Raw genomic sequence first — 15,114 nt, 5'->3', positions numbered from 1 at the left:
TTTCGCCTTTTGAGTGGACTTTTAGAGAGATAGGTGTTTTGTTATGTTTCTGGGACAATTTTGGGTTGTATATATATATGTATACTCTGGCCGACCTTTGCTTCGAAGGTCGAGTTAAGAGCTTGTTTATCATGTATTCTTGACCTTCTACTCTCTTTGTCTATATATGCCTATATATTATGTGTTTAAGCTTTCTTCGTACGCAAGTAAACGTTATTTCCGAGCGTTGCACTTTTAATTTTACGGTTTTGCTTTAACTATCCTTCAAGGCTCCTCGTATAGTACACTTATTTTAATTATTATATATATACACATTTTATTTTAGAGGTCGTAATACCTCGCCACCCTTTACTTTATGACTCGAGCATAAGGTTCTGTATGGTAGGGTGTTACATTATGGTATCAGAGCAGTTCGTTCCCCTAGAGCTTGGGAAATGGACTGACTATGCTTCTGAGCATACTCTGGTTGTGTGTACATGTTGTCTAGGATGTCTGCTTGACATATGTGGCATGAATGTTCATGAGCATATGTTTGGGAATTCGAAGCACTAGACTTGAGATATTAAGATTGATCACCTTAATATCACTCGTCCGGTGTGAACAGAACCCAAATGGTGACTCGTGGACGCCAGCGAGGTGATACAGTGGACTTTATTGTTGCACTGGTGAAGTGGGCTATGTTTAGTTAGTAAGGTAAAGAGATTCAAGGAGAGTTTTAGTTGAGATTGATAGATAAATAAGCCCTTAGTGATTTGAGATCAGAGTGGTGCAGTAGAAGCTTGCGGATAGTTGCAATGAGGAGTATTAGAGGATGATCATAAATACTTTAGGCTTATGTGACCATTAGCATTGATGAGGATTGATTGGTTGGTTGAGGGATTGTATAGAATATGTATGGCATTGATGAATGATTGACGGAATGGATGAGTTTTGAATGATAAACTTGAAGAGAAATTGGAAGGTGTTGGGAGTTTTGAAAGTATGTTCGGATGAGAGTTGTGGAAGGTTTTATAAGAGATGAGGCAAGTTAGACATCTGATTAACTATTGAGAAAGAGCTAGACGAAACTGAGAGTGAAACAAATGATATAACTTAGGCTCGGACTTGACTAAGTTTATGATCTTTTACCTGAGACTAGAGAATGTGAATTAGTATTTGAATTAATGTTGGGAGAATGGCAAAATGAATGGTAAGAGGTCGGTTAAATCTGAGAGGGCGTATATGAAGATTTGAGAGTGAATTTTCGAGGACGAAAATTTCTGTTAGGAGGGTAGGATGTAAACTCCACAAAATTTGTAAATAATTATCCAATAAATTAATTATTAATTAAAATAATTAGGAAATAGAATTTTATAGTGAGGTAGAGCTAATTAAAACAAGAATTTTGACACTAATTTCAAAGAATTTGGCCCAAGATTGAGCCAAACGGGCCGAACCGGGCAAACCGGACCCGTATTAGGCCTAAGGCCCAACCCAATTCCTTAATATAAATGAGCTTCAGCTCATTTTCTTTCCTATGCATGTGAAGAATGCAGAAACACCAAAGAGGGTAAGTTCCAAACCCTAACCCTTCACTAAATCTCATATAACTTTCAATTCGGAGCTCTGATCACCGCACCGTTTGCAGCCACGCGACCGTAGCGTCGAGCTCTACAAAGCTCAGAATTTAATTAGGTAAGGAAGCCACGATTTTTCATGAACTTTCTTTTCACATTGAGAACTTTCTTCATGGCACGACTCTCCATGAGTGTTAATTTTCCTTAGTGATTGCCGAGTGACAAGAATTAGAACTAGTTGATTAGCTGCAGAAAGTGCATAGAGATCTGTTGTGGTTGAAGGATTTTGAAGATCTGCAGAAGAAGAAAAAAGAATGTGGAGATTGAATGAAAAGATCTCCCACACTCAGTCTCATAATTAGAGCATTCATTTCATCAAGTTATTGAATCATTAAGTCAAACAACTCTTATCAGCTTTGTTGTTGGACTTTGAGTATGAGACTGAAAAAATAGAGAAAAAAAAGAAAAAATTTTAGAGAGTGAATATGAAGAATGAGTTGTAAAGAAGGTTGAAGGGATGTGGATGAGTCTGGATAATGTCATCTAAGATAGAAAAAGAGAAATAATTTTGAGAGAATAATGGTAAAGTTTGTATATCAGAGCCTAATGAAGAAGTAAGAAAATGTTCTTATTAATATTAGAATAACTCTAATTCACATGAAACTAGAATTATTTATGATTTACTATTTATTTTTTCCTTGTACATATTTTATGAAGAATCTAATTCTTCGATTTGGAAGCACAGGTTGTTTCTTCCTATCTCTTACAAAACAGTAGTAGTAAGACCTGCTAGAAGGGTAGTAAGACTAACCTATCAATGTTCTTGTAAATGATAAGAACAAAACGATAAAGATTTCTGGTGGCTATGGAACTGGTGAAAAAAAAGAGTAAAAACCCAGTTTCAATTGATGAGTGCTAGTTTAATATTTATAAGCATATTTTTACAGAATTAAAGGAGGAAAATGCTATCAGATGTTTTGAATTTATGTCAAAGATAATCCATTCTATCTCCTATCGCTTTACCATTAAAAGCCCTAGTAATCCAAGCTCTTCCACACATTCACAATCCAATCCTCTTATTGAAAAAGTGACTTTACCTGAGGAACTCTCTCACAAACATAATATCCTTGAAGAAGAGGTCTGTTTCGAAGATATTAATCAAGTTATAGACAATTGGGAGATACCAAGCATCTCCCAGAATGAAATATACATTCCAGAAGAAACCAAACGTTGCAGCAAATCTGATTATATATTTAAAACGGCTAAAATAACATCCCTCTAGAGCCTAAATCTAGTGAGGAATTTCATCTCTTAAACAAACAATCTATACAAAAACATACTAGAAGGTATAATTACCTTTGCATCGGATGTGTTCAGGTTGCAATTAAACCACTAATTAGAGAAGGTTTAAATGATTTTATCCTCATGTGTCTAAGAGATATTCGGCATAACAATTTTCATGACTCTCATTGGGACAATTGAAACCATTCTAGGACATGATCCAATATATTTCAATTGTTTTTCAAACAAAACAATGAGTTTCTTATATAGAAATATCTTAGATTCATTATTCCTGAATATCCGGCTTCATGGTCTAGACATGAAAAAAAGATCTATTCCTGTAGCTTTAATCTATAGGATTCAATATAAGGTTATGAACACTTGTAATTCTCGAGTCTTGTTAAAAACAAGTGATCGGAAAACAACTTTGTTTGTCACAGACATGTCAAAGACAAATGTAACCATACCACGTCTTTATCAAATGGGATGAAATTGATCTTCCTAAATCTTGGACCATAGACAGAGTTATATCTAGTCTTCCTAGACAAGTCTTCCTAGACAAGTCTCCCAACTCCAAGAGATTAAACAAGATGAAATTGGTAGAGTTGAAATCTTTTTTGATAGAAAAAATTCATTCTCTTCTAGGTCAAAAGTAGCTTTTACCTATAGATTAGACTTTGCCTCAACCAGAAGGCCTCTTTCGATCTCTTCTCAATCTTCTTTTCGAAACCCACATATCAAAACCACCAACTCTGAAATTAATATTACAGGATTACAAACTAATTCTAACATTCCCAAATCTATCATACCAAAAAAAAGAGGATATAGACGAACAGTCTATTTAATCCCCCAACATATTCTTTTTTAAATGATGATGTCCATGTCATCTGAAAAGTTTACTATTAATAAAGAATCCTTACGTAAAAACATTAACTCTGAAGAATGAACACTTCAGAAAGAATAATTTGTATAGACTTAGAAGGCACCACAAGTCTTAGATTTTAGGAAAAAATATTATAACTTTCTCCCGTAAGCCAAAATGCATATCTCGTTCTTCGAATGGTTTTATGTATATAGCATCAAACATAACATAGATTCTCATTTCAAAGTTGACATGAGCATATCTCATTCTACGAACATCATAATAACCTAAAAAATTAAGGATGGAGATTTAGTTAAATCTAAGTTTCCCCTAATAAAAGAATTTATCCCTACAGATACAATTGATGCAACACATAATTTCGTTATGGCTTCGCCTTTCAAAACAAAAAAATTAGCATATAAGAGGCTTCAACATCTAAACTGCTGAAAAAAAAATCCTTATTTTAACCTTTCAAAATTAACCACAAAGCTAGACAAAGCCTCAAGTCTATTAGAATATCATAATTAGAGAACAAAATCAAAAAAATATCAAAGAGGATCAGAAAAAAATCAATGTAATTTGTTAGGATATTATTTCATAATTAGCGTACTCTTGGTCTATATATTGGTAAGAACCTTGTAATCAAAAGTGACAAGAAATCAATGATACTTTTCTAAATTATTCTTTTTTTCTTTCTTAAACCCTTTGTACCATCATAACATGGTATCCGAGCAGAGTTAGGTTCTGGGAACTCAGAAGTATCATCATTGTCCCAACAACACTACCAAAACCCAACATGTCCGAATTTGAAAAAACCAGCAACACTACCAACCTAAAATCAACCATTTCTGACGAATTAACATTACAAATTGCAAATATGCTATGCAATAGTCTTGGAATGCGATCATCACAAACCAATTTTGACAATTTGTCAATTGGTTTCAAATTAAATGTAAATAATTATCCATTATAGGCAATTCTGATGAAAAAAGCAATTGGTGGAAGAGGAAAGAAGGCTCACCTAACAGCGGTACCTCCGGCACCAGCAGAGACAGAACCAACATATGATCAATGGGAACAAGCAGATCAAATAATTTTTATTTGGATTATCCAGAACATCGAAGCAAACTTGATGAACAACATGTCTCAATTTCCAACTGCAAAGGCATTATGGAACGGTCTGGCAACCACTTATGGAAGCGGTATCGATCTGATGCAGATCTACAACCTACATCGATGAGTCAACACTCAGAAACAAGGACAGGATACCCTAGACAAATTTTGGAACAAATAGCAAGCCATATGGATGACCATCGACAGAAAACAACCAAATCCCATGAAATGCCCTGAAGATATTCTGATTTTCAACCGATTAAAACAAGAACAGAGGTTGTATCAGTTTCTTACTAGAATTGATGAAAAATTCGAAACAATCAGAAGGGATTTATTGAAGCAAGAGACATCTCCTTCAGTCGAGTTCGCTTACGCCGCTCTCCGTAGGGAGGTGGCTCGACTTCAGATCTTGAAGCCCACCACCGATTACGTAGGCGATGCATCACAAGGAGAAATTAGGATCAGACTAGCTGCAAAAAATAGAGCAAACCAAGATGTACAAGGACGTAGTCGCTCAGAAATTGCTTTCAAGCGTTCGTCGCCACGAGACGAGGAGGATAAAAGTCATCTCTCCTACACACACTGTGGAATGAAGAAACACATAAAAGGAAACTGCTTTACAATTGTGGGTTACCGAGATTGGTGGAAAAACAATCCCAAGTCATGGAGAAATCAGAGCAAGGGAGCTGTCGCTGTGAGGATCCCAGAGGTCACCAGTAGCAGCAGCGTCGAGGCCAGAAAAAAGGAAGCAAGTCGCGATGGCAAGGCAGTAGCAGCAGTAAGGGCTGAAACTGTGCCAGAAGGTAAGGAGGAAGAAAGTTTGTTGAGCCCTAATAGATTTTATGGCTCAAGGACTACTGAACTCCTTGGCTGCTCAGCCCAGATCGTGACTCAATATAAAAGGGAGACCCAAAATTAGAATCCAATTAAAAAAAATAAATGAATGAATTTTTTATTGTGGGGCTACCGATACTATGACTCATGACCTCCATGATTTTAACAGCTTGACTATGCGCTCAAAAGTCCATATTAAAATAGCTAGTGAAAAATTAATTCATGTTAAAGGAGGAGGCTCCATTACTTTTCAAAAAAATTAAAATTTAAAAATTACCTCTATGTCCCTGCACTATCATCAAAATTATTGTCTGCTAGTCAAGTAACAAAGGAACTAAATTGTGTGGTACTCATGTACTTTACCTTTTCTCTTTTACAGGACATTCTTACGAAGGAGATCATTGGGCGTGGTATTGAGCGAGAAGGCCTTTACTATGCTGATGAAATAGCACACCAGGGTCATGCCATGCTTGCTTACGAAACGGTTACTAGGAAACTTTAGTTGTGGCACAAGCGTCTCGAACATCTTTCATTTGGGTACCTCAAGTCACTACAAGAAAAAAGGCCTATGGCCACGCTTTTTTCTTGCCACGCTTTAAAAGCATGGCCAAAAGTGGTCAATGGCCACGCTTTTATGAGGGTGGCGATAGATTAGAGATTTGGCCACCTTTTTTTTGCCACGCTTCAAAAGCGTGGCAAAAAGGATCAACGGCCACGCTTTTATAAGGGTGGCAATTGATTAGAGAAACGGCCACGTTTTAAAATTGTCACGCTTCAAAAGCGTGTCCATAGAGAGCAACAAGGACGTTTTAAAAGCGTGGCAAAAGGATTTCATTAAGGCCACGTTTTATTTCCTAGTCTTTTTACAAGTAGCACTGAACTCCTCAAATGTAAAACTTGTATTCGTGCAAAAAATTACAGAGTTTCTTTTCCTCCAACCAACACTAGAGCCAATTTCATATTTTCTCTAATACACTCTGATGTGTGGGGTCCATCCCCTATTTCCAAGAATAATTTTTAATATTTTGTGTTATTTGTGGAAAATTTCTCTTGCATGACTTGGGTATATTTTTTAAAACACAAATCTGAAATACCTGATAAATTCTTTGCTTTCTACCAAACGATTCAAACTCAATTCAACAAGAAAATTCAAGTACTTCGTTTAGATAATGGTGGAGAATTTATAAACCAATCAATGCACGATTTTTTTTTTTATGCAAAATGGCGTTATCCATCAAACTTCCTGCCCAAATACACCCCAACAAGATGGTGTGGCTGAGCAGCAAAACGTAAGTTACTTGAGATGACTCGAGCCATGTTTTTTGATGCACAAGTTCCAAAAAATTTTCGGTCTGAAGCTATAGCGGCTTCTGCCTACTTACTGAATCGTCTACCTACCCAAGTTCTCCACCACAAAACACCTTTACAAGTCTTGGCTACTCAGACTGCAATCCCGCCTTTTCTAACCTTACCACCTCGAGTATTTGGATGTTCCATCTTTGTCCATACCCCCAAAGTCAATAGAACTAAACTTGATCCTTGTGCAGAAAAATGTGTTTTCGTTGGGTATGCTACACACCAAAAGGGGTATAGGTGCTACAATCCAATCACTCGTCATGTTCATATGACCATGGACTGTGATTTTTTAGAATCCAAATTTTACTTCAGCTGCCAACATGGCATTCAGGGAAAGAACAATAATGAACCACCAAGTTGGCTAAAGTAACCTTTGTTGCCCAAAAACTGTTCAAACAGAGCAAGCAGATGGAGCCACTGAGCATACTTCACTCAACGTAGGAAACAACTCGGTACATACAACTAGTGAGAGTCCTTTTGAGAATGTCAGACAAGAGGTAAGTAATTGCTAATCTGGTAATTTACTCCCTATTTTTAATAAGGCCACTAACAATAACAGTATAGTACTAGAACATAAAGAACTAGAGTCCAAAACCTTTATTCTTCCTCCAAAAAGAAACAAAGGGATGCTTCTTGATCGGTACTCACCAGAACATGTTTCCCGTAATTCAAGATACCCGATAAGGGTGGCTAGGGAAGGAATAGCGAACGTTGCAAAGACTTTTTCCACCACACTCTTGACAGAAGACATTCCAAGAACTGTTCGAGAAGCCAATGAGAAAGCTGAATGGCGAAAAGCCATGAATACATAAATGGAAGCTCTAGAGAAGAACGGAACTTGGGAGAAGTGTATCCTACTGATAGGAAAAAAGCTAGTCAGATGAAAATAGGTTTTCACCATTAAACACAAAGCATATGGCACCATTGAACTGTACAAAGCAAGGTTGGTGGCCAAAGGTTATACATAGACCTATGGTATCGACTACACTGAAACTTTTTCATCGGTTGCAAAGATTAATACCATCAGGGTGTTGTTTTCAATAGCAGCAAATGAAGAATGGCCACTCCATCAATTTGACGTCAAGAATGCTTTCTTGCATGGAGAGTTGAAAGAAGAAGTGTACATGGATGCTCCTCCAGGTTTCTCAACAGGATTTAGAAAACATGAAGTTTATCGGTTAAAGAAGGCTCTTTATGGGCTTAAACAATCTCCACGTGCCTGGTTTGGAAGATTCACAGTGGCCATGAAAGGGTATGGGTACAAGCAAAGCAACTCTGATCATACCCTTTTTTTTTGAAAAAAAAACAGGAAGATTTAATCACTTGCCTAATAATTTATGTGGATGATATGATCATAACGGGAAGTGATGCTAAAGAAATTACAAAATTAAAAAGGAACCTATTTACAGACTTTGAAATGAAGGATTTGGGAAGACTAAAATATTTCTTAGGAATAGAGGTTCTACAATGCAGCAAAGGAATCTTTATCTCCCAAAGAAAGTACATTTTGGACCTTCTGGCAGAAACAGGAATGGTGGATTGCAAACTAATAGATACGCACATTCAAGTTAATCACAAGTTGAAGATAGTAGAAGGTGCCACCCTAGCAGTTAAGGAAAGGTACCAGTGGCTGGTTGGAAAACTAATTTACTTATCACATACTCGGCCTGACATAGCTTATGCTGTGGAATAGTAAGTCAGTTTATGCATAAGCCACAAGAAGATCATATGGAAGCCGCCATGAGGATAGTTCGATATTTGAAGGGAGCTCTAGGAAGTGGAATCATATTCAAAAGGAATGGCCATTTGAAGGTTGAGGCATACACTGGCGCAAATTGGGCGAGCAACCCAAACGATAGAAGATCAACCGCTGGTTAATTTACCTTTGTTGGAGGCAACCTGGTAACTTGGAAATGTAAGAAGCAAAAATTTGTAGCACTTTCAAGCGCAGAGGTAGAATTTTGAGGGATCGTTAAAGACATAACTGAAGTATTGTGGATAAGAAAATTGGTGACTGAGATTGGGTTTTCACAACAATTGTCAAGCTAGTTGAAATGTGACAAGTGACAACAAAGTTGCAATCAGCATTTTAGAAAATCTCGTACAACATGATAGAACAAAACATGTTGAGGTGGATTGATACTTTATCAAAGAAAAAATTGAGAATGGCACCATTGAGCTTTCATTTGTAAGATCAGAAGATCAGTTGGCTGATATTCTTACTAAAGCAGTTTCACGACAAGTTCTTGCTAAAGTTCTAATCAAACTGAGTGTTGGTGATCCCACTACTCACATTGAGGGGGAGTATTAGAATATCATAATTAGGGAACAAAATCAGAAAAATATCAAAGAGGATCAGAAAAAAATCAATTAATTTATTAGGATATTATTTCATAATTAGCATACTCATTAGTGTACTCTTGGTCTATATATTGGTAAGAACCTTATAATCAAAAGTGACAAGAAATCAATGATACTTTTCTAAATTATTCTTCTTTTCTTTCTTAAACCCTTTGTACCATCGTAACAAACTCTACCATATTAAAATAAGATTAAGGAGACTTGGAAGTTTTACAAAAAAATCAACCATCTCCTTAGCCAAATGACTATCCTTAAAACTTCTCAAACTACGGAGTCATCAACAAGAGTCACTAAATAATCCGCAAAAGTTGCCATTAACATCATTCATGAGGAGTCACAAAATTCTAAAGAAAATCCCAAAGAAAATTTAGACTCACCAAAAGTCAACTTCATTATGACACATATATATATATAGGGTTAATAGTCAAATTCGTTCTTGAAATATCATCCATTCTTTAAATTAATCTTCAAATAATTTTTTTAGTTATATTAGTCCTTGAAAGATAAAACATAAGTCAAATTGGTCCTTCCGTTAGTTAGATGATGACGTATCATGTTAAGTGCCACGTGTCACCAGATGATTGGTTGACGTGTCAGGTCAGTGACACCTAGCACGCCACGTGTCACTTGACATGTAAAAAAGTTATTTATAATCAAAATAGTCCCTGAAAGTTTAGACGTAAGTTATTTTTATCCCTAAAATTTTAAAAATTAATCAAATTAGTCCTTATATAATTTTTTATTTTTCTTCATAATATTAAATTTAAAATATTTTTTGATAGTACTAATTTTAATATTATTTTTAGACCTTAATAAACAAAATTCTCTTTACATGAAATAATAAAAATAATTAAATTATTATGTTTGGACTTTCAGAGACTATTTTGATTATAAATAACTTATTTATATGTTAAGTAACACGTGACATGCTAGGTGTCACTAACCTGACACGTCAACCAATCATCTGGTAACACGTGGCACATAACGTGATACGTCATCATGCCACGTGGCACTTAATGTGACACATCATCATCAAACTAATGGAAATACCAATTTGACTTATGTTTTATCTTTCAAAGATTAATATGACTAAAAAAATCATTTGAAAACTAATTTAAAAAATTGGTGATCTTTTAGAGACGAATTTGACTATTAACCATATTAACCGAAATAACTAACTACTAACTTTTTAATTGGCATAACTTTCTTGTCCTAACTAATAAATAGTCTGATATAAAGTTGTTATTCCACATTATCGTTCTCCTCTTTGCCCCTCGATCAGAGAAAAATTGGTGGAAAGATAGATAGAGTGGTGAAGAATATAGTTGATAATACGATGAAAGCTAAGAGAGGAACAAGATTGGTGGATAAAGATGAAGAGGAAATATGGTTGGTTGTATGATGAAGAGAAAAAATAAAACAGAAAAAACTGGTGGTTAAAAAAGGATTTGTGACTAAGAAAGGAATAATATTCTCTTTTTTTGAAAGGAGCTAAGAATAGGAAGAGAAAGAATAATAAGTGGAGTACTGGAGTATGTGTAAACAATATAGCTAGGAAGAAAAGAACAATATAATTGATGTCCATTAATTTTTTTTTTTTTATTTTCAATGCTGATAGATAATCAACACTAATTGGTTGTCATTGTTTAGTAAATAATAAATGAGATATAACAAAATAATTATAGAGACAACAAATTTAAATTTATTTCTTTCACACCTATCTTATCCATTTAAAACTCAAAACAAAGATATGATATGCACACAAAAAATAGTCATCAATATATATTTTATATTTTAATATTTATTTTATATTAATGACTAATTGAAAAGCTAAATTTTAATATACACAAAATATAATTGAATTTGAAGGTGATATTATTAAAAATTCTCATCGCATTCAAAACAAAATCAAAATAGATTCAAAATAAAAACCAAAAAATCAAAACATGAGAGCATGAATGTGTTATGTTGCATATAATGTAAAAATATTATGAGATATATCGGTGTACTATATAGGCGTGTCCGCGTGTGTATGGATGTATTATAGTGTGAAGACTGGGATGAGCTACAAAATATATTATATAGCCTATAAATAAAAAAAATGAAATATTCTTAATCACCAAAAATTTACAAGAGACGATTATATAGCATGAACAATGAAAAAGCATAAATGAAAAAAATTAAAAGATTAATAATGACAAAATAATGATGACCTACGAAAAAGAAGAAAGAGTAATAATTATGTAGATGAAAAATGATTAAAAAAATTGAAATTGAGGATGAAAAAGAAGAAAAAGGGTGAAATACATTGCTGATATTTAAGTGAATAAGAAAAAGAATATTAAAAGGCGACGAAGAAGAAGAAAAATAAATGAGAAAATAAAATATGAAAAAAAATAAGTGTAAAAAAAATGCTGGAAATAATTGTAGTTATCATAGGATTTGATCTTATTAGCTAAACATATGAAAAAATAAAATTAATTAGTCAAATAATAAAAATTAAATTATTTATTATATTGATTGAAATATTTGCTAAGTAAATATTAATTGAGTATTATTTTTATTTTATTTTAAATTTTTTTTTGGAAAATAGACCATGCAATGGACTTTGAGCTTTTAACTATTCAAGTTTTTTTAGGATAAAGCACACCCGAATAATTTTATCACTGATAAAAATACACTCGAATTTCGTTATCAGTGAAAACGTTCTCATAATTTAAAAATGCGACAAAAATGTCCAATTTTTTTATAAGTAACAAACGACTTTTGTATTTGACAAACTGCTTGTGCATTTGATCCAAAATTTTATAGAAATATTTAGATAACTATTTAAAAAATACACATAAAAATCGGATAAAATTTTATCTCTATACATTTTTATTTTTTAAAAGTATTATTAGTTGTTGACGAAAAAATTACAAAAAAAAGATACTTAGCAAAAAATTACTAAATTTTAAGGATAAAAATATTTTATTTTTTTAACATACTTGCAAAAAGCTACATCAAAATTCAATTTCTAAAATATTTTTTGAGAATACATATTTAATGCTCGATATTTTGTCGTGTTTTTAAATTATTCGAAAGTATTTTTATCGATAACAAAATTTAAATACATCTTTATTAACGATAAAATTATTCAGATGCATTTTTGGGGATTTACTTTTTTTTTTTATTCAAAAAATGCAAGCAGACACCAAGCCTTCTTTTTAAAGTGCGGCCTTTTTTTAATTTAAACCAAAATAAAAATTGAACTAATCATGTTAAATATTTTAATTATCCACTTATTATTACTATTTGTAAAAATATATTTATGACAAGTGAAAAATTTAACTCAACCAATTCTTTATTTATGTGACCGGCTATACTGGTTAAAGTGTTAAACAAGGTTCAGAAAACCGGACCGGTCATCAAACCGCTCTAGTCACTGGTTTACTGGTTTATTGGTCTAACCGGTCTAACCAGTGGTTCAACCGAAAAAACTGTTTTAGAATAGAATAATAAATAAATTATAAATACACATCCTAAAATATAATTATAGTCTAATATAAATCTTAAAATATCTTCGAAATTTAAAACACTACATAAAATATCATCAACCAAATACATATGATCTTATCAAAATCCAAACTCAAGTTAAATAGTAATAAAAGCATATCTAAATATTAAATCCCAACATCATGGTTTATCAATCATCAAAATCCGCAAGAACTTGTTGCAAATCTGCTTCGGTGGGATGATCTTCACTTTCATTCACACCCTGTTGAGCAGAAGAATAAGAGATGCAGCATAAAGACCATTACTACCACCGCCACTTTGATATAAATCAGCATCAATTTCACCTAATAAAATAGACATGTTATCATTATATTAAAAGCTAGCAACATTCTAAAAAATCATTAGAAACTAAATATACTATGACTCTGTGGTCTCCCACAGAACTTCATTGCCTTTAGCACATAGTTGTCATCATGCAGCTCAAAAGGAGTACTGCAGAGAGAGAGAGAGAGAGAGAGAGAGAGAGAGAGAGAGAGAGAGAGTTATATATGAATTGAAAAGTTGGGACAAGAAAACATCAAAATGAGATACATGCAGTCGAAGCTTTCTTACCTATTGAAATCAAAATGCACAAGCTGCATATCTTGTGTGATACATGTTCCCTCTATTTCTCCAAGCAAAACTCTTCCCATCGCAATGCCTATTGTATCAGCTTGGCCTAATATTTCCACTTCAACAGTGCATGAGGACGTGTCTACAGTTTAAAAAAAAAGTCAGATGTATGAAATCTACCAAAACTCAATACAAGGGTCACAACACTGCGAGATCTCATATATTTCATATAGTTTCAAAATCAGTCGATTGCTACATGCCAATTAGGGAGTTAACAACAACAAAATATAGAATAAGAATGACTATACAGATGAAGATCCAAGGGGAAAAAATGACATGTTCTACTGAACAAAAAACAAGAGACAGTGCGATGCGGGTATACCTGTACCAGAATAAAAGGTAAAGATATACCACTGGGAGGGTTTTCTGAGCTATATAATTGCTCATTTCTTTTTATAAGGTTCTAAATACCAACAAACTTGATTAAACAATACAAGTAGTTAGCACACAGAAACTAAACATAACAGAAATTAAACCATTTGTTCACAAATTGCAAATTGGAATTCAATTGAACAGAGGAAGTTCACAAATTAACAATTTGGAATACAATTGAACAGGAGAAAGTTCACAAATTGAACAACAATTGAACAGATTTCAGATTATTTATTTCTTATACAACTGAACAGAGGAAGTTCACAAATTGAATACAATGGAATAACAACAGTTTTCAGATTATTTATTTCTTATACTAACCAACAATTGAACAGAGGAAGTTCACAGAGAAAATTCACAGAGAAAGTTCACAGAAATTGAACAGAAATCAAAGTTCACAAGGAAGTTCACAAAAATTGAACAGAAATCTAAGTTCACAGAGGAAGTTCACAGAGTATCAACTTCATCTTTCTTATACTAAAGAAGATGAGCAGAGGCGAAGAACAAAGAAGATGAGCAGAGGATGAGTCACTCACCTGGGGTCGATGGAAGGCTTCTGGTGTTGACTGTTGAGGACCACGCGACGATGAAGACGATGAGATGGTGTTGATGACCGCGCAAAGATGGAAGGCTACTGCCTGCTGGTGTTGAGAAGATGAAGACGATGGAGATGGAGGGCTACTGGGCAGGGAACCAGGCGACGATGGAGGGTTACTGGGGCTGAGGACCAGGCGACGGCGGTGGCGCTGACCACCTGAGACCGCGGCGACGATGGAGGGCGACTGGCCGGCTTGGGTTCAGACTTCAGAGGGCGGATAGGGTTCACTCACCGTGAGATGAATCAGGAATGAATGGGGTCGGGGAAAGAAAGGGGGGGTGGGGTGCTCCACGAGTGGGTCGGGTCGGGTTACGGTTTTATTTTTTTAAAAATCAAAACGGCGTCGTTTAGCAGAACCGGTCGGTCACCGGTCCGACCCAACCGGCCGATTTTTGGCCGGTTCACCGGTTCTTCAGCGGTTCTTCTGAGCATTTTTTAGAGGAGGACCGGACCGTTTACATCGCCGGTTCGTGATTAAACCGGTCAAACCGGCCGGTCCGGTCCAATTTTCAGAACCTTGGTGTTAAACACGCAGGAAATACTAAAATGCACCATTTTCTGATTAAACATGAGATTTATTGCCATAATAAAATTAGAGAAATATTATAAAATGA

The 15,114-nt window shown here is 34.5% G+C and overlaps 1 protein-coding gene across 7 annotated transcripts in view; it reads right to left on the bottom strand.

The window, feature by feature from the left end:
- The window catches only part of LOC107614347, a 2,770-nt gene continuing 657 nt past the window's right edge, over nucleotides 13,002–15,114 (bottom strand). Inside the window, exons 1-3 of one of the 7 annotated variants that reach the window (XR_002352327.1) lie at nucleotides 14,439–15,108; nucleotides 13,471–13,612; nucleotides 13,002–13,202 (exon numbers count right to left, since the gene is read on the bottom strand). Coding sequence is in view for 3 of the 7 variants with exons in the window: in XM_021109289.1 (XP_020964948.1) it covers nucleotides 13,260–13,350; nucleotides 13,471–13,612 (233 nt within the window). In the remaining 4 variants the exon portion in view is untranslated. The other 6 variants (XR_002352328.1, XR_002352330.1, XM_021109291.1 and 3 more) reach the window with 6 other exon arrangements.

Source organism: Arachis ipaensis, chromosome B08 (genome assembly GCF_000816755.2).
Source record: "Arachis ipaensis cultivar K30076 chromosome B08, Araip1.1, whole genome shotgun sequence".
In the NCBI taxonomy this organism is placed as follows: Eukaryota; Viridiplantae; Streptophyta; class Magnoliopsida; order Fabales; family Fabaceae; genus Arachis; species Arachis ipaensis.
Note: the sequence above shows the minus strand (reverse complement) of the source record. Positions and strands in the feature narration are given on the sequence as shown.